The following is a 19467-nucleotide window of genomic DNA, read 5'->3' as shown; positions in this document are numbered from 1 at the left end:
TTCCATTTAAGAATTATGGAGACCGCTTTTCTCTTTGGAACCTTCAATGCCGCATAAAATTGTGTTGTAGCCTTCCCCAGATCATTGCCTCAAAACAACCCTGTCTCTGAGCTCTGCAGGCAGTTCCTTTGACCTCATGGCTTGGTATTTGCTCTGATACGCATTGTCAGCTGTGAGACCTTATATAGACAGCTGTGTGCCTTCCCAAATCATGTTCAATCTGTTGATTGTACCACAAGTGGACTCAAGTCAAGGTGTAGAAATATCTCAAAGATGATCAAGAGAAATGGGAGACACCTTAGCTAAATTTGAAGTGTCACAGCAAAGGGCCTGAATACTTATGTCAATGTGATATTTTAGTTTTTCCTTTTTATTAAATTCGCAAAAAATTCTGTTTTGACTTTGTCATTATGAGGTATTGAGTGTAGTTTGATGAGGGAAAAAATTTATTTAAATGATTTTAGCATAAGGCTGCAACATAAATGTGAAAAAGTGGGTCTGAATACTTTCTGAATGCACTGTAGGTAAGGGCCTGTGGGGAAATGACATGTAGTTAAGTGTAGGGCAATGGCCAAAATCTTTAAGGTTTGCACAGCAGGGCTCCCTGAAGGACTCCATATGACAATAATAGGATGAAAATTTTACAATAATCCAGAAAATTACAATGTAAATTAGTTAGTTTTGGTTCACCAAATCTATCTGGTTTGTCTCTTTTCAGAGCATATTTGAGTTACCACACTTCACTCCCTACATTTTATTTTTCTCTATCTGTCTTCCCATCTCCTTCTGCTCTCCCTCCATCTCTCCCAGCACCCATCTGCTGCTTAATCTCCTCCTGGTTTTACTGTGGCTTCATCACAGCCTGTAAAAACAGCCCCCTTTGAACCCTATAAAGGCAACCAGCATCAGGCTTATTGTAAAACACAATCATAAGGTAAATGTTTATCCCCTCTCCGCCACTCTAAACTCCCCTTATGAGCCTGTTGGAGGGGTTTCACTTCACATCTCGAATAGAGGCAGAGGAAACAACACATTCTGCTCAGATTAGACCTGCAGTGGAGATACATCTGAAGTCCTATCAGGATTACAGTGTGTAGTATAAACACAGCAAGAAACTAGTCTTGTGATAAGTCAGCAAAAACACAAACAGGTAATACGAACTCTGATTTGCCAAACAAGCTCTCTGATCTCAAATAGTAATGAAGAGTTAAATGTGCTAAATAAACTAACACATATTTTCATACTAGTTAAAGAAGGATGAAGAAGAAGGAAATTCTTCCAGGAATCTTGTTTAAAGTGTATTGTTCTGTTTATACTGTAGCTGTTCTTGGCAGTATGATTGCCTGGGAAGGATAAACCCTCTGACCTCGATCTTCCTAACAGCCAGTGGCTGTTCTGACCTGCCCATTATCCATCTGTGACCCCCCTATTATACCCACTGTCGGTACACGGCGCTACACTGAACCGCACTATCCTGCACTGCGGATGAGCCATCACTCTCACCTCTGAACAACAACGCCAGCCCACACAGCCACAGAGAGAGACACACAGAGAGTCCAAGAAAGAGAGAGTTCAGAGTAATAGTAGGCAGGTAGTTGGAGGTCAGAGGTCCTGTGCAATCGGGACAGCAGTTCCATCCTGGCAGCCAGAGCGGAACTCTGAGAGGGACCTGGAAGTAGATATGATGAACTTTTGTACAGAGGACCCCAAAATATACCCTCTTATCAAAATGACCTTAACGTAGGAGCATGGGAAGGCGAGCAGAGCCCATCCATCATCTTAAAGATTAATCCTCCTCTCTATTTTCCTCCTGAATCTATTAATAATGTCGCCAGAGGGGAGAATTTGCGGCAAAGATTTATTCTGATATTGTGACTTTTATTCATTAGCCTATAACAGGGGGGTTCCTTGAGAAGGAAATATGGAGTGAGTTTAGGGAATGTTAATTCACCACTCATGCTCTACTTGAACTATACTGAACTTTATTAAGTCAGTCTCTATTAAATTTGCTTACAATCTGCACATGCCACTAGCCAGTGTGCCACAAATAGGGAAGATCGTCTTTTAGACTGCAAAGGTCACCAGTCATTTAATCTTTGGAAACAATTCTAAGAAACTTCCATTTGTTAATTAACAAACATTTAACAACACCTTGGAAAATTCTGTGGCATGTGTGGAGCTTAAAAATCAATTTGACTACAAAATCTGGTACTTGGATCAGAGCTTTTCCTCACTCATTTAGACAAAGCAGCTACATTAATAGATCTGTACACTGGATTTCACACTGTGGAGCAGCACTGACAGCCCCAGGGGCATACTTCAATTAGAGACTTGGGTGAGTTAATATAGCAGATCTACTCTCGCTCAAAGGCGTTTGTCTCCCTCTCTCTCTCTCTCCATTCCCTCCCTCTCAGCCTCTCTCTCCATATCTGTGCTGAGCACTCACTCTCCTTCTTCTTCAAGTCCTGCTCCCTTTAATCAACCCAGTGCTAATGGCTTATTCTTTCTGCTCCAGCACCCACATTTCACTTGTTTATTTTCCCGCACTCGTAAATCTGGGGACGTGTCACAAGCACAGTGATATTAAAGCAATAATCTCAGGTAATTATCAGATGCCCTCTCTCACTTTTTCTCCCTCTCCCTCCCCCCCTTTAGCTCTCTCTCTCTTGCTTTGCTCAGACACCTATACAAAAGTTTTCTAACCTTTCCCAAGAAATGTCCAGGCAGTTTGTGAGAACCTTAACATAAATACTCGTTAAAGGTTTCTCCTTAACAAGGGAGACCTGAGTCTGTAGATCATTCACATACAATGATGATGACAATGATCAGAAATTTGGATCATTTATTTCATGTCACTGACAGGTGAATTGACGTAACGTAAGATGTGTCACCCCTCTATTGTTCACATAGAAACAAGTCATGTAAATAATTCTATAATTTTTATTTATACAGCCCCTAAATAAAAAATTGTTAAGGGTCTAAAAAAAAAAAAAAAAAAAAGCCTTAATGAAGGGGAAAAATTAGTAACGGACAGACATAAACAGATCCCGTGTATACAGAGTATACTTAAGCACACCAGAATTGACAATATCAAATGAACAAAGTCCATATCAAATAATATTTTACAAATATTACGTGTAATAAGTTTAATGATAAGGCTGACAAGATTCCTTTTTTTTTTTTTTTAACGGCCAACAAATCCCATGAAAAGATCAAAACTACCAGTGCATTAGTCCATCTACCAATACTGTCCGACCTCTCTACACTGTCTGTGGCTCTTAGCCCTCAAGGTCACAAATATGTACTTTAATTTTGAAAAAAAAAAAAAAAAGGCTAAATAATTTCCTAAAACAGCTGGGCGTTATCAACCTAGGGGGGATTATTTTCAATCACGGATTTATACACATTTGGTACGCCAGTAAGTATTTATGGCAGCAGGACGATGTATGTGGGATTGACTCAAAATAGACTACAGTGCCTATGTTCATTGTAATTAAGGGACATGGAACAGAGCATAATAGAGCAGTTCACTGATTTGTTTTTAGTAGCTTTTACACAATGGATTCCCGTGGCACAGAGGAGTAAGCTCTATCACGCTTTGGCAACCCAGCCAAAGATCTTAGAAAGATCAATTCATTGTTACTTTTGGTCTTCTTATAACATTTGTTGACAACAAGAAAAAAGTAGAGAATATCATCAGAAAATTTGCTGGGTTCTTGAAGGTTTTCCCGTCACTTACCCACTCCTGCTGTATGAGGCTAACAGCCTTGCTGGCCCGGGACAGGTTTCGACATGCCAGGATCACATGGGCACCATGAAGGGCAAAAGACCTGGCTGTCTCAAAGCCTGAGACATGAGGAGGGAGACAGAGAGACACACAGGCAGATAAAGACACGAAGAGAAAAAAAAATAATGAAAGTGAGCAATTCTTCAAAGATTAGTTTTTTCTGAAGATAACTTGGGTTGAATCTAATGGGGTGATGGTGGTGATGATGGGGGTTGGGGGATGGAAGTTAAAACCCCTATCAATTTTCCATATCATTTCTTTCATTGAGTAACCCAGTGGTCTAGCAGAGGGACTTAATCATTTCTCTCTGAAGTGATGAAACTGATGGAATTATTGTGGTTCAAGACTTTTTCCTCTCGTCTTAGATAAAGTTTTGGATCTAACCGCCAACTGTCAAGAAGGTGTCTCGGCTCATACTGGGTTAGAGGAAGGGAGGTCAGTTATTATTAATTGTGTTAGTAATTACACAGCGATGGCAGTAATTATGAAAACAGACATACATGACAGACATGACATTCAGGCTGAACCTCGGTGTGATATTTCAGAACATCAAAGGGCCTCTGATAAGGACGTTTCTCCCATGAAACGAGGTCCGCAGATATGCCCAGAATTTATCAGTCCAAGACTACTTCATGGCTCCATCCAAATCATGTAGTCACGATAAAACTGACAAAAACTGAAGATAGAGGGAGAGAAGTTCATTTCTAAATTACAAGTCTAAATGGGTCATTTCAGCCCGTAGGTTGAATTAATTTATGAGATTAACTTTTTTCCTTCACCGTATTTTTATTTCCTTTGACATTTACTATCCTTCAAAGAGTCATGGAAAAGTTCAACAGCATATAGCAGCATCACAGTTTTCAGTCCCACCTCTACAGTAAATACAAACCATAGTTAGATAGAAACGTTCACAGTGTGACTGTCCTGATTGACAAACTGACGGGGACAATAATTGATTGTGGCAAAGAGGGTCTGAGAGGCAGAGTGTATCGGAGGGTGGATTAATATGAACTGTAATTAGATTATATGTCTTAATCTGATTTTCATTAAGAGCAAAACTGGGAGGCCTAATTGTGAGGAGAGTGTTAAGGACTAATATCTATTAAAACTCAAAATTGGAGTAGGATTGGAAGCTCTTTCTGACAAGTGAAGCATGGAATTAAATTATATGACACCTTATTAGGTGTAATGGAGGGGACTGGCTGTGAGCAGAGATCATTTCACTCTGAGGAAATGGAAATGAAAATAAAAACAACACGACACAAAAAACGAGAAGTGTGACTCCCAGAGTAAATACTCGCTTTGAATTTGCAGGAGGAGCAGGCTTAAGGAAATAAATGTCATAAAATCTTCTTAACGTCATACTAAATGTCTGCATTTTCCCTATAATTTAATTTTAAATACTATCCACTGAAAAATCTACTTCTGAAATGTTAAGGATGTGTCTGGTTACAGCACAGAAGGTTACAGCATTTTCAAGATTCAAACAACAGTCCAACCTAAATTTGCAAATGTTTAAAAAAAAAAAAAAAAAAAAATTCCAAACATGCCATAATTTAAAAGTATTTTTTCAGCCTGTATAAATTGGACAAGAGTACTGGCTGCTGGTAAACAACAACACCTCACTCTCACTTGTTGTGTGTACAAGCCATGAAAGTGAAATTAATCGACACCAGTGTTTTCCATAATGGAGAACAAATTAGAATATGGCAGCAACAACAGCAGCAGCACCGAAGCCATGTTTTTCCAATGACAAATAACAAGGGCTTGACATTAATTGTGAAATAACGAGAGTGGTGTTGCTGTAACAGAGACTCCCCGCCCTCTCACCCATGTTGCCGGTGGAGAGGGTCGCACTGAAATTAGTTCCTGGTCAGGTGTACAACAAAGAGAGTCTGTTTCAGCATTGTACACTGATCGTGGAACATGACGAGGTCAGAGGGAGGTTTCTTTTGCTCTGATGGATCGACAGACGCCATAAGCTGTTTTACAACACACAGGAGGCCTGACTATTATGCTATGCTGTTATGATCTTCCAGGTTCTTTTGTCTAATTGTACAACAAAATGGTTAACATCGATGTATAAGAATAGGACTCTGATTTTGGTCAAAACATTTTTAAGAAGGTGTAAGATGAAGATAACACACTCAGCCCAGTTTAAAATGGATCCTTTGATTGTGTGCTTGTTCATTCTGAAGATTCCCAACCTAAAAAAAATACAGTAAATGGCTCAGCTGTTGTTGAAAATTTGCTTTACTGTGTATGTATAAATGTATAAAATATATAAAAATTTGTGTAAAATGTCCATTAAGCAGTGAATGCTCTTCATGGTACATTAGGATCCTGGCCCTCCTGATATCCCCCAATAATGAGTGTGATTTAGTGATTTCACGCTTTGTTTGTCCTCCCTAGCCCGCCGCCCCTCTCTGGATCCCCCTCGTACACAGGTGTATTGGCTCTGTGTAATGAGATCATTACCAGCCTCGTCAGTAAACGTGTTTATTTGGCAAACGGAGCTGCCTGCTCCTTCTCTCTCTTGATCTGCATCCAAAGAGGCATTTAACTAAAATAAGCTCCGCAGTACAATTGGGCAAACAGAAGTCAATTCAGATCATTACAAGACCTGTGGGTAAACATGCAGAGTTCCCACATTCCCCTTTCGCCGGAGCTGAATTTTGGCCGAAAGAACCCAAGAGCAACACAGATCATGAACAGACCAGATATCGCCCCGCCTCAAAGAATTATATGCAATTTTTAACTGAAATGCACAACATAAAAATTTGTTGTGTGTTATATTTCTGAAGCCACAAATAAATATGCTAAATATTTGACTGTTAATTACACTGTTTAATTCTGTGTATCTCTGACTAGCTCAATTTGCTTCAGTTAATTTGATTAATTCCTAAAGATTCTTGGGTCTTTGACTTGGTAAAGTACGGAAGCCCTGAGAGGCAAGTGTGAAAAAAAAAATCTGTTGATCCATTTTCTAAGTCTGATCTAAATTGTTTTCTCTCCTGTGTTTATGACTTAAGAACAGTTGGAAAAAAAAAAAAAAAGATTTTGCTTGGATAATCTTTCTAAAGTTCCTTAATTTTTTTTCATCTGTGAAAACAGGTGGAAAAAAAAAAGTTTTGGCAGGTGAAATAATTTTTTTTTCGTCAGGATTTTTGTGTGTTATTTGTGTTTTAATTGTTTATTGTTGTAATACTAATTTTAACCACAAGAGGCTGAAGTGCACCACTACCCTAGTCTAAATAGGACTAAAAGCATTAATGTGCATTAATTCGTTCTTCCATGGGATTTTTCATTTCTCCATGCACTCTAAACAAAAGGTACATATATTGTGTGTTAGCAAGTTATGTAACATTACTTTCATGTCTTGCTCTTGGCTAGAAATGTATTTTAATCGGCACTAGTCTGCCACGTTAGCTATAATGCTAGTGAGTGAAAAACATCATTTGTGGGTAACCAACAGCTACAACCTAGGTTAAGTTGACTGCATGTTTTGTTTACTGTAACGTAGTCATGTTAACAAGGGACATTTCACCCCTTATGAGTGGGATGTTTTTACCAAAAAACTGAAAACACTTTCTAAGGGAATTGGATAATTTTGTACAGTTAACACAACAGAATAAACTCTTTGGATATATTTTGACTTTGGCTATTTAAATTAATATGGTTATTACCCCTATTTAGTATATAGAATTGGTTGCTGTTTATTGACTATTGCAATTAACTTGCATAACTTACTAATACACAATATATGTAACTTGTGTTTAGAGCTCATGGAGAAATTCAAGATCACCTGGAGGAAAACGTGAATTACTCCTATTTTAGACTGGGGTAGTGGTAAACTTCGCCCTCTTGTGGCTGAAATGAGTACTAAAACAAAAACTATAAAAATCCTGACCGAAAAAGTTTTCAGCTGCCAAAACTTTTTTTTTAATTAAGTCATTAACAACAGGTCACACTTAAGATCAGACTTAGAAAATGAATCACCAGATTTTTTTTTCTCACCTGCCTCTCAGGGGTTCCATAGTAAATTTGTTAAAAGTGATGTGGGTTCACGAGAAGGCTAAAGGATCGCCTTCTGGTCCAATGGTGCCACTGCACTATCAATGACATGTACACTACTTTCTGCTAACAATCCCAAGAAAGATTTTTTTAATATTATATGCCTTTATTATCAAGTTGATGGTAGAGCAATAACAGGAAATAAGGGGAGAGAAATGGGGAATGACATGCAACAGAGGTCCCTGGCCTGACTTGAACCCGGCACGTTTCAGTTCACGGTCATTCTTAACCCCTAAGAATCCCACCCAGATATGAAAATTACAGTGGTGTGACCCTAAGCCTGACAGCTATGATGCAAAATGATGATGATTCAAAGGTGTCAGAAATACGCTACAAATAACTTTTTTTTACTTACTTTACTTATTAATCTCCAGATCATTTTCCTTAGTTAATCAATTAACATTTTTCAGTAAGTTGTCAGAAAATGGAAAATGTATAATTTATATAAGATATGTTGTCTTTAAGCCATAGGCAATGTCTTCAGATGTCTTGTTTTGTGCAATAGTCCAAAACCTAAACAACAGTTAAAAATTATGTAAAAGCAAATCCTCACATCGGAGAAGTTGAAACAAGGGAATCAGTTAATCAACTGATCTTTTCAGATCTAGCTGAAATATCAATTTACTGCTCCCTAGAGAGTAAACTATTGAGTGTCTTTTACTGTATATGGAATGGAGTAAATAAGTGAACAGCCTAACTCCTGACTGTCTCGGTGATGAGTGCACCTGTTCCTGCTGCTGCTGTGTATTTCTTGTTCCAAGAAGTGAGGAATGGCACAACCCCCCCCCACACACACACTTTTAAGATCCCCTCTAATTCCCCTCCATTAGTCCATGAGGAGGGAGATGTCACCCCAAAAGTGGGATGTATGGTTAGTAATTACAGCCCAAGGTTGAGGTGTTCCAGGCGAGAGCACTGGAGTGGTTCTATTACCCCTCCCTGTCCCCTTTTGCCTCCTTCATACCCCCCCACTGCTCTCTCACCATCCATGCAGCACCTATCCAATACCCACCAACCCCCCTTTTCTTCCTCTGACCCTCTGTGTCAACCCCCAACTCCCTACACAATCTCTCATCATGGCCTCACACCGCACTGGTCACCCCTGCTCCTCCTGCAGCCATACTTACCTGACTACCTCACACACACACTGACACCAGTAAACTTGATAAACACACACCACAACAAATCACACACATGTACAAGGATAAACACAGACCCCAGAACCCTGCTCATGCACACATACCTCCTGAGCATTAGGGCTATTTTCATCACTGTCATCAAAATCCCCCCATCATGTAACTTTCATCCCCTCATCACTCGCAGACTGTAAACTCGATAGGTCTATAAACTACTTGACTACACACAATAACCTTGTACCCTTTCATTTTATTTTACCTACAGCCTTTAAGTACATATATGTATTCCATCCTCTCTCTCTAACCACTTCAGTTCTATTATATTAGAGCTGTAATCATTATTGAACCCTTCTGGCCTCCAGCATAATACTCTTTGCATGTTACACCAGTTTGGGTCTGCATAGCAAATTCCATCCAAGGTTAATAAAGTTGAATAATTTGACTAACCAACCATAACTGGTTCTCATTACGTAGCCAATAAACACATTCATCAGAGAGGACATGAAATGCCCGTTGAAAAAAAAATAAAACTCTCCTTCGATTTCCTCGGTGGCTAAGTTCATAAGTTGACACAGAAGAGACAGAGCAGGACACGGCCAGCCGCTTCCCTCAGTGGACACACACACACACACACACACACACACACACACACACACACACACACACACACACACACACACACACACACACACACACACACACACAAAACACTATCAGACCTCTGAATATAAACACAGATGCATTCTGGATGTCATTTATACCACACGCAGCCACTCAGAGATGCTCAGAGACACCCACGCCGAGACACAGGCACCGCATGCCACCCTCACCAGGAACATCTTTTTATCCATCTAATTCCTCCCACTATGAATAATGTATTTCCCTCCTTACCGAGACTCGGGTTTAACGCGTCGCTGCGCGGGTCTTTAAGGGGGTCCTTATTCATAAACAGCAGTGCAGTAAATACCAGAGCTTTGCAGCCAATTTAATGGCAGTTATGCTTAACAAATCTGCCTCAATCTAATGATCAGCCACAAAGCTAGGCTATGGGTTTAATCTGCACACAGAGGCTCCCCCAGCTCTGCGACTCACTGAATATGCTTAGGGATCTCTCCATCCAGAGAGAGGAGAGCACCGGCCTGACACTTAATCCTCCCAACACAACACTAGGATCAACACAAACATAGAACAATGTTAGTCTTTCATGAATAAGAATAACATTCAAAGTCCTGAAACACTGCAGAGACAATGCATAGAGATACGAAAACATTACGAAGCGCTCCTTTCCAAATCCTTAGCATTCCCCATCTGGGCCGCCTGAGTCTTTTCTGCTTCTTATTCCAGCATTGACCCTGCACCTAAACAACAATACCATGTGGAATTCCTTGCATGCACATAGACTGAGTAGAGCTTTGCAACTGTAGGTATTGTTCTGCAACCAGCCACTGGACAGAAAGGCCAAAAACGTTCAGATAAAACTCTAAAAATGTCAACATAAAAAAAGAGTAAGCGCTGCAAATGTAGAATAATATCAGTAAACATTAAAAAGTTGGCTGGGACCATTAATTTGTTACAGGTAATACTTCATACACAATACTACAAAATTTCTGTGAGTGCCTGCCTAGAAATAGAAAAAAACAGTCATCAACAAAAGTAAAATTACTCCTAAACATGTTTCATACGTCAGACATACAGTACTGGGATTAAAATAGCACATGGTAGACAGTTGGATGCGCTTACCTGAGTGTTTTATTTGAGTGAGACAGAGGGTCGATATGTTATTTCTGACCACTATTAAACATACATTCTGCTGACAACATGGCAACTGCTGTAAGAGCCTGAGAGACTGACACTGCTCCCAAGATAGGGGGACACATATATGTAGTCATGTACAGCTCCCAAAAGAGCTGTCACGGGGCAGAGGTGACTGCATGTGCTAAGAGAATAGAAACGTAGTTTTGCCTCAACAAAAATATATGTTTGGAAAGGGCTCAGACTAAAGATTTAAGATTAATGTGGAAAAATTGGTTTGGAATTTTTGTGAGATTTTAATTTTTAAAAACAATATTGTGCACTCATTTAATATTGAGAAAGAAAGTATTTTGTCTTTGGGACCAGCGGGGGCCAGAAATATCACGATAATGGCCCTTTAAGGACAACTGTTCCATGGACCCCTGACCAGTAAATAACCTGAGAGTTAGTTGATAGGAGGGGAATTAGAGCTTGAACAGGAGTGTGTAATGGGGATGGATAGGAGGCTCAGGCCTGGGTCACAGCCACTTAGGAATCAATGCAGAGGTACAGGTGTACAATCACAGGTCTATAGGAGTAAGAAAACCTTTAAAGAGAAGGGGGAGAGAGTGAGAGATGGAGAAATAGGGGGGAAACAAACTGCGATCATTTATTTCCATTATCACAATTAAAAACACCATTCAGGTTGGTACTGGTTTTTAATTTACAAAAGAAAGCAAAGAGAGGAAGACTAATGTTGTAAACCGAGCACAGTGATCACATTGGCAAGACAAACCACAATTCTGTCCCGCCTCCCAGCACTACTGCAATGGAGCTTCAAGGCTGGTCACAAAACCAGAGACTATGACATTCCATGCATAAATAAACTCATATATGTGCTTTTCATGTTCATGTGAATTAAGAACTAAATTAAAGAGCTGAAATGTAAATTTGCTAATTAAATAATATCCCACCATTACTAATAAAAATGTCACATTTCCTGTGGAGGAAAGAAGCACTGAAGAAAATGGAAATAGCCTTGGCACTTGGATTAAAACACTATTGATGCCATTAAAATGCTAAGTGGGTCCAACCAATTGGCATAACCACATTTCACTAGAGGAATGTCAAAGGAGCACACCAGCAGTAGCAGTTAGTATTAGAATTCTGTTAATTATGGCTGATGCATATTTAATATGTGGTAGAGTAAAACAAAGGTTATGTTAATATCGGTTTATTAAGAATTCACACGCTGTAAAATGTCTGTGTGTTGTAGCTGTTTGATGCATTTTTTTGAGAAAAGCTTTTTTTTTCCAGATGAACAATTTTTCATTTACTGAACACATCACAACAAATGTTAAATGTGGATTATCTTTTTCACTATATTTTTTTTTTAACTAAGGCAAAAACAGGAATATGTGAAGTAGTTAATATGGTAACATTTTTAAAACCTCAACAGCAACAACATCGTGGTCCTCCTGTGCCCTCTTGTGGTTACAGTATTTGCATTTTCTGCATTTTCTCTATATAATTATTGCGCACCACCTTTTGTCAAAAGGCCAAACAATTTGTTTTATTTCAGAATCCACAGTAATCCAGCAATCTTTTAGAGCATCCCTCAGCACACTTTTATGATTCTTAAAAGTTCTTTAAGGCAATGATGGACTTTTAGTGACTGGCATAAAAGCCATTTAGGTCAGCACTCCTTGTTAGAATTCACTTTTTAAATCAGAAAATGAATACAGGTCTATCTTAGTTTTGATGCATTGCATGTTTTGGGTCATTATCCTGCTGGATAATTTATTCTAAATGACTTCAAATTAATTTACACTAATTTATGCCAGAAGGAATGGTTGTAGTTGTTCCCGTGCAAGTCACCAACTCCAAAATAGGCAAAACGTTCCCACAGCTGAATTATTTCCAGCTGCAATGGAGGGTTTATGTACATCTCACATAGCCACCTCTACACAAGCTCTCCATCTGCAGCCACAAAGTCCATGTTTGATATATCTGAAAGACTCTAACAATCTTAAAAAATTATATTTTAGTATTTGACCCATCCTACACTTTAAGATTTGTTAAAGTTATTATTTTCCCCATGTATTACTCTCTGTTTTTACCCTAAGCTTTTTGTATTTTCCTTACTTGTATACTGGGTGCAGCAATTGTTTTATCTTTATGAAAGTTCCATGATTGTGCAGTTTTTATTATTGGGCTTATTTTCCACTGCACAAAGAAAGATGAAGATCTAGTGGTAGGAGTTCAGTTGAAAAGTTATGTTTGTTATTAATTCAACTAAACAATTCACACTGTCTACGGTATAAAGATTATATATATTTGCTAAAACCTTAACCTTAAACCTGTAGTGTGGAAACAATTTTTTTAAAAATGTGAGAAATATTTTAATTACACAGTTTCATCCTTAAATCAAGGATAACATTATTCAAATCTGTATGAATTTTAAAGACTGTATATGTGTAGAGATAAAAGATAGAGGAAGGTCAGGAAGGCATTTAAGTTCAGAGGCTTCTTTGTTCATTGAACGTCTCCAGGCTGCTGTAAATCTATGTGCTACAGTGCTGCTTTGCAGCATCTCATAATATACTCACACAGTAATTACAATGCTGTGACTTTTCTAGGGACGAAGGATTTGAATATAAAGACAATTAACGATTTTATGTTTATTTGATTTCCCTCATGCTGTCATTATGTATCCCGAACAAAGCGGCAAGTCTGAACAAATGGCCACTACTTGTGCTAATTTAAACTAAAGGAAAGAGGAAACACATTTGTTTCCAAACCATTATATAGTGAGCCATGCATTTGCCGGGTACAAATGGACACCATTCATTACAGTTAACAATGACATCCAATTCAGCCCAGCTAATGAACTTCAATCCAATCATGTTCGGTATTAAGGAGTGATTTGTTGAGTCTAAGTGTATCATTTTGGAGGCTAATGTTGATGAATGTCTGGCTGTGGAGGGATGGGGACTCGCAGGGAGCAGAGATGCGCTTGTCAGACACCCATCTACTATAGTGTGATACCACATCACCACCTAGTGGTCTCCTCATGGAAACACACTTTACTGCATGCTGATGATTTCTAACATAGCCATAAAAACACATTAACCAGCTGGGAAAATAAGAGGATTTTATGAAACTCACCAACACCCGAGTTGCCCCCAGTAATGAGGACAACCTTGTCAGAGAGGTCACGACCTTGCAGGATCTCCAGAGCAGCTGTGTTTCCATCATACCGTTTGGGCTTCACCACCACATCCTCTACTGTAAATGCCTGGCGCGGGTCAAAATAAGTGGTCCGCTTGTTAATGTGACTGAAAATGACAGAGGAAATAGGATGTTATAATAGAAACATAATTCCAGGACTGCACAGTCTAACACATCCCATGAAATCAATATAAACACATTTGTTTCCTCTGTTAAGCAAAAGGAGGTCAATCATCAGTCTACTTACTCAACATAAATTATCTGTCCTTTTTCATCAGTTTCTTGCTCCCAACCATACGGTAAATCTATGGGGAAAGACAGACATAATTTTCTTTTGACAGCCAGAATACATAGGAATAAAATTTATATATATTTGCCACAGGTGAAAGTTGTATTTTTTTTTTTAAACTTAATTTATTTAATAACGTTCCCAAAAAATACAACATAAACAAAGAAACAAAGCATTTAACAAGGCAGCTGTCCGATCCCCTGACTGTAAAGGTAAAGTTTAAACATGTTCCCATTTACTGAGTAGATGGAGGATAATGTATAATTCAAGCAGACACTGAATTCTATATCCTGTTTTGATAACTTTGAGTGAGCAGTAACCAGCAACTTGTAAGTCATCTGAAAGTGGTAAAATGATTTATAAGTAGTCTGTTTGCATCCTTGCTACAGTTAGAAAAAAAAAAAAACATCTCTGCCTTGCACATGTGACAAACCCTGGAAGAGAGAGAAATACATGTAGGACAGTGAAAAACAAGTGAGTGAAGCAAACCTCCAGCACAACGTTTTTTCTTTCCTGTCTTGGGGTGTTCCCACTGTGTCTTCATCTCTTCGTGGCTGTTGGTACACAGGGACAAAAGAAGATTTTATTTCACGTTGCAGTGCATATTGATCAACATCAATGTTATGTTAATGTGCCAGATTTGGCCAAAAGGCTCATTTTCATCTGCAGTCTTGATGTTATACATTATAAGAAACATAACCCAATGAAAGAAACGACACATAATCATAACAGCAGCGGATGAGACCAAAAAAATGACTACAAAATGTTGCGCTTCAAAAAAATACTAAGGACACACTCTATATATATATATATGTCATATATATATATATATATATATATATATATATATGTCTATATATATTTATAAAAGAAAACAAACAGAGCAGGCACACAAGACAACCAATATAGACCTAACATAGGCCAATGGCATGCAAACCACGACATATCAAAGAAATCAATCATATCTATCTATCAATGATAGACACTGATGTAAACACTGCACACTGTTGTTTCTCCAGTAACCGAATGTCCCATAGGTCGTGTCTTCTTCCTATGTCACCACAAGCAACCTACTGCACCGTCCCATCACTGATGAGGGCTTTAGGTTTTTTATATTCAAAGAACATCTGTGTCATAAAGTTATGCATCTCATTTCACGAGCGCACAGCTACTGCATAGTCCACCGCAACTACTCGCGATAGCAGGGTCACACTCTTGTAAGACATTTCATTTTAAATATCTGCCAAGCACCCAAACGCACGAAACCTACCGTAGCGTGAGCTCCGTAGACTTTTCATGCGGTCAGTTCAGATACGTGACTTCATTTATGGTGTAGCTAGCAAGTGCTGTTAGCCGCAGACTGATAACAACGATATGATCCTTCGGTTAAAGCTAAACCCACATACAGACAGACTGGTGTTTACACTTAACGTTACTAGAGGGGTTGCACTTACTTTGCATAGTAGACCCATCCATCTTTCGTTGATCTCTCTTCCCACCCAGGCGGTAACTCATCTTCACTATCTGTATCGTCCATACCGGCGTATTTTAGGGCTGCCATTTGCTCGAGTTATTCGCGTAAACGATGGCGATGCAAACACAAGCCGGTGAGTAATATCTGCTGTGAATGCAACTGTCAGAGCAGAGAATTACCGAACCCAGAGTTCTCCGGCACTTCCGCAACAACACGGTGACGATTGTCGAATTGCCTTTTGGGAAATTGAGGCTGAAAAAAACGTGCGACGGATGTGATATCAATAGTGTCCTTTTTTTTTTAATATTTCAGCATTCGTTATTATTTAAAAGGTGTAGCTAATGTCAACATGAGAGGCAAAAATGATTAAGCAAAAATGCCTTATAGCTTATTTTAACCTTATAAATCTACAGGACGTGCTGTGCAGGACCAAAGGCAGTCTGAAGTGGACTCCACACCCATCAGGAAACCTTCACCAACCACTCAACACCCAGCAATAATTGACATTAAGAGATAACCGAACAAAAGCCAATGAGCAGGGCCTCTAATGGGTTTAAATGGCTCACATAATTTAAAGTGAGAACGTAATGATCGACTCAAAGTAAGACACAAACTATTTTTTTACACAAAAAAAAAATCAAGTTTCACCTTTCCACTGACTGTCTACAAGCTTCAAGTAAGCAACTGAAAAAAGTTAAATAACTACATATTAGGTCTACTATCTACTTATTCCTAATTAAATATATAAACTTAAAACATAATTAAATTGGGAGGTAAGAGTCATGAGCTTGTGTTTTGTGTTTATTTTCCAACCCTGTTTGAGTACTTCCTGCATGTCCTTCCACTGGCCTGCAAAGTACTTCCCCGTCAGCTCATTAGGTCTTTTGTGTGCAAAAGCAGCAGTGTTCCCTTGTTCCTGCTACTTTGTCTTTTCATGTTTTTATACATCTGTAAACCAGTTTGTCTCAAAACTGGTTTGAGACAAACTGAGAGCCCCTTGAGAGACGAATAAAGTATTTTGTGTTGAACTGAACTGAATTAGTTTCATCGCTATTTATCAGCCTTATAAACCACTTATGTTGTACCTGCTACTAATATCTCCTAATCAAACAAACTGATAGCTATGTAATGGATTACACACAATATGTATATTTGCGGTTTAGTGTGGTTGTAAAGCAGGAAGTTGCAGCAGTGAGGCCACACAGAAACGCTTTATCCCATCTCTGCTTTACAGTTTTCTACTTGCCCCCTAACAAATTATCAAGAGTGGCAGCATTGTTACATACTCAGAGATTAGCTGGTTGTCACACTTGGCTTCTTTCTTGAGCTCCACTTGTGTCGCTCCTGTTTGCTAGTGCAGTGATTCAACTACTGCTTTAAGTGAGCAGGTTATGTTAATCCTGCGAAGGACAGTGAGGCTGGGGTTTATTCTGGCTATTGTGGCTTCCAAGGAAACATGAAATATGAGACACTTTCAGGCGGATCTTAATGCTGACTTTGAAGAATCTGCTGACACCTGTTCAACCTGTCAACAAATTTAGTTCATTCCACTGCAAAGATGTTTACTTTCATTTTGCTTTTTGCAAGTAGACACTGAGATTTCCTCCAGTTTTCCTTTCAGAGAAGAGCATTTGAGCACCGCTTGGCTACTCCCTGCCTCCCCAAAAATGTGGCACAGCAGTCAAGCCTCTTAATCACTAAAGCATGAGAGTCTTCTGTTATCTAGATGACGTCATCACAATGGCATAGTTACAAGAATGTATGATGTTTCAGGCAGTGGATTGTTTGCAACCTAGAAAAACCATGCTGCACTTTGATGCAGACCTGAACTCCATCACACTGAGTAGACAGCCATTGTAGTGGCAATCTGAGACACCATATCCAGCTGCAGACTGCCTCCAGACAATTGAATCTCCATGAACAAATCTGGACTCAGTTCAGATACATAGAGGTGTAACTGTACCTATTGTGTACCTATTGTCACCTATTGTCTCCACACCCACAACAATCTACCCCTGGGGAGAGATGGATTTCCACATGAACCATCAGACAGGAGAAGCTGATATCTAGTCAGCTACCTCCTAACAGCATGAAAGTATGCAGACCTAATCTGAAAAAATCAAATCAGTAATTCCCTCAGGTTTGAGGAGCATCTGTCACAGGAGAACAGCTCAGAACTCAGGCTCAGACAACCCCCTCGCGGCTTCCATTCTGAAAGGGGCGGACTGTTAGGTCTGTTTGGCTTGCGCTGTGGTTTGCACATGGTATGTAATTAAATTACAATCCACAACACTGGCTTTCAAAGTAAAAATGTTTGCAACCACAAGCTTTGTAAACTGATGACCTACTCCAGCAGTTTAGTGCTCTCCTTTCAATTTCTGCTTGACAGGGTCATGTCACTCTTGTACCTGTATCTAAGACACATGAAAGATGTTGTCTGAATAAATAGTCTTTACCCAAGGTAAACTTGCCAGGTTTTCAACTGAATCTCACAGTCTTCATTAGTGGGGGGGAGTTTTTTTTTCAAACTACTATTTCCACGGTCACAAATGAACTCTCATACTTATTGGTAGATTTTCTTTAATGCCAACAAAAAAAGCTGCATATTTTCATAAAGCGATCAGATGTTCAACGTGTTCAGATTTTAAGTATTAAATACTGTACTTAAGTGCTGTACATACGTACAGTTTTGAGGCATTTGTATTTTACTTTAGTATTTCGATTTTACTATTTGTTACTTTATACTTCTACTCCACTTTCAGAGGAAAATATTGGACTTTTTACTCCAGTACATTTACAGTTACTGAGAAAATTAAGATTTTACATACTAATCATATGCTGAGCTGAAAAACACAATGCAATGTTATAAATTGTACTACTCAACACTAAAGTCGTTAAAATATAATCCTTCTCCACCGACTACGTTATAACAATAAAATTATTAATAATAATCAAATACAGACAGAGGCCATTCTGTCACACAATCAGTAATTTAACTTAATACTATACTTAAAGTATAATTTGTCATATTTTTACCTACATAAAAACTCTTTTCTCTTTATGGTCATTACTGGTCTCTTTGCAGTTGTTTTGTGTCTCTTTGTGATGGTTTTGCGTCTCTTTGTGCTCATTTTAAATCTCTTTTGGCTGGTTTTACATCTATGGTCATTTTGCATCTCTTTTTTTGTTATTTTGGATCTCTTTGTAGTTGCTTTGTCTGTCTTTTGGCTCCTTTTTTTGTCTGTGTTTGCTCAATTTGTTTCTCTCTGTGGTTGTTTTGCCTCTGTTTGTGGTCTTTTGCATCTCTATGTGGTCATGTGTGTCTTCTAACTGAGCTCTATGACTTTCAAACAAGAAATATTAATTGTCACTTTATACAGAGGCTCTGGCCCAGAGACACCCAGATCTCTTGGTACGGTGGCCATGAAGTGCAAATCACAACGACAAATTGGAAAACAGAACAAATCAAAAAACACAATGGCATACGGGAAATCACAATAACAAATAGGGAATCAAAATGGCAAATCACAAAACAGAAAGGCAAATAACAAAAAACAACGATTCTCAATACACGATGGCAAGACAGAAACCACAATCAGAAAGCAGAAAATACAACGACATTAACTCCTACCGGAAAAGGTAGGTACCTGACAATCCTTGTCAGGTACCTACCTTTTGAGGTCTCTGGGCTTGACAAGGTACCTGACAAGGATTGTCGCTGATTGGATGGATGCACTGTCCGTCT

The 19467-nt window shown here is 38.9% G+C and overlaps 1 protein-coding gene across 2 annotated transcripts in view; it reads right to left on the bottom strand.

The window, feature by feature from the left end:
* Positions 1-15951, bottom strand: part of wwox (WW domain containing oxidoreductase) — a 131053-nt gene extending 115102 nt beyond the window's left edge. For both annotated transcript variants that reach the window (XM_040133031.1, XM_040133032.1), the window contains exons 1-5: positions 15703-15951; positions 14738-14802; positions 14207-14264; positions 13897-14066; positions 3740-3846 (exon numbers count right to left, since the gene is read on the bottom strand). In XM_040133031.1, the coding sequence (XP_039988965.1) occupies positions 3740-3846; positions 13897-14066; positions 14207-14264; positions 14738-14802; positions 15703-15809 (507 nt within the window). In that variant the 5' untranslated portion in view covers positions 15810-15951. The remainder of the gene's footprint in view (positions 1-3739; positions 3847-13896; positions 14067-14206; positions 14265-14737; positions 14803-15702) is intronic.
* Positions 15952-19467: the final 3516 nt, after the last annotated feature.

Source organism: Xiphias gladius, chromosome 8 (genome assembly GCF_016859285.1).
Source record: "Xiphias gladius isolate SHS-SW01 ecotype Sanya breed wild chromosome 8, ASM1685928v1, whole genome shotgun sequence".
In the NCBI taxonomy this organism is placed as follows: Eukaryota; Metazoa; Chordata; class Actinopteri; order Istiophoriformes; family Xiphiidae; genus Xiphias; species Xiphias gladius.
This window is presented reverse-complemented; position numbering and strand designations above follow the sequence as displayed.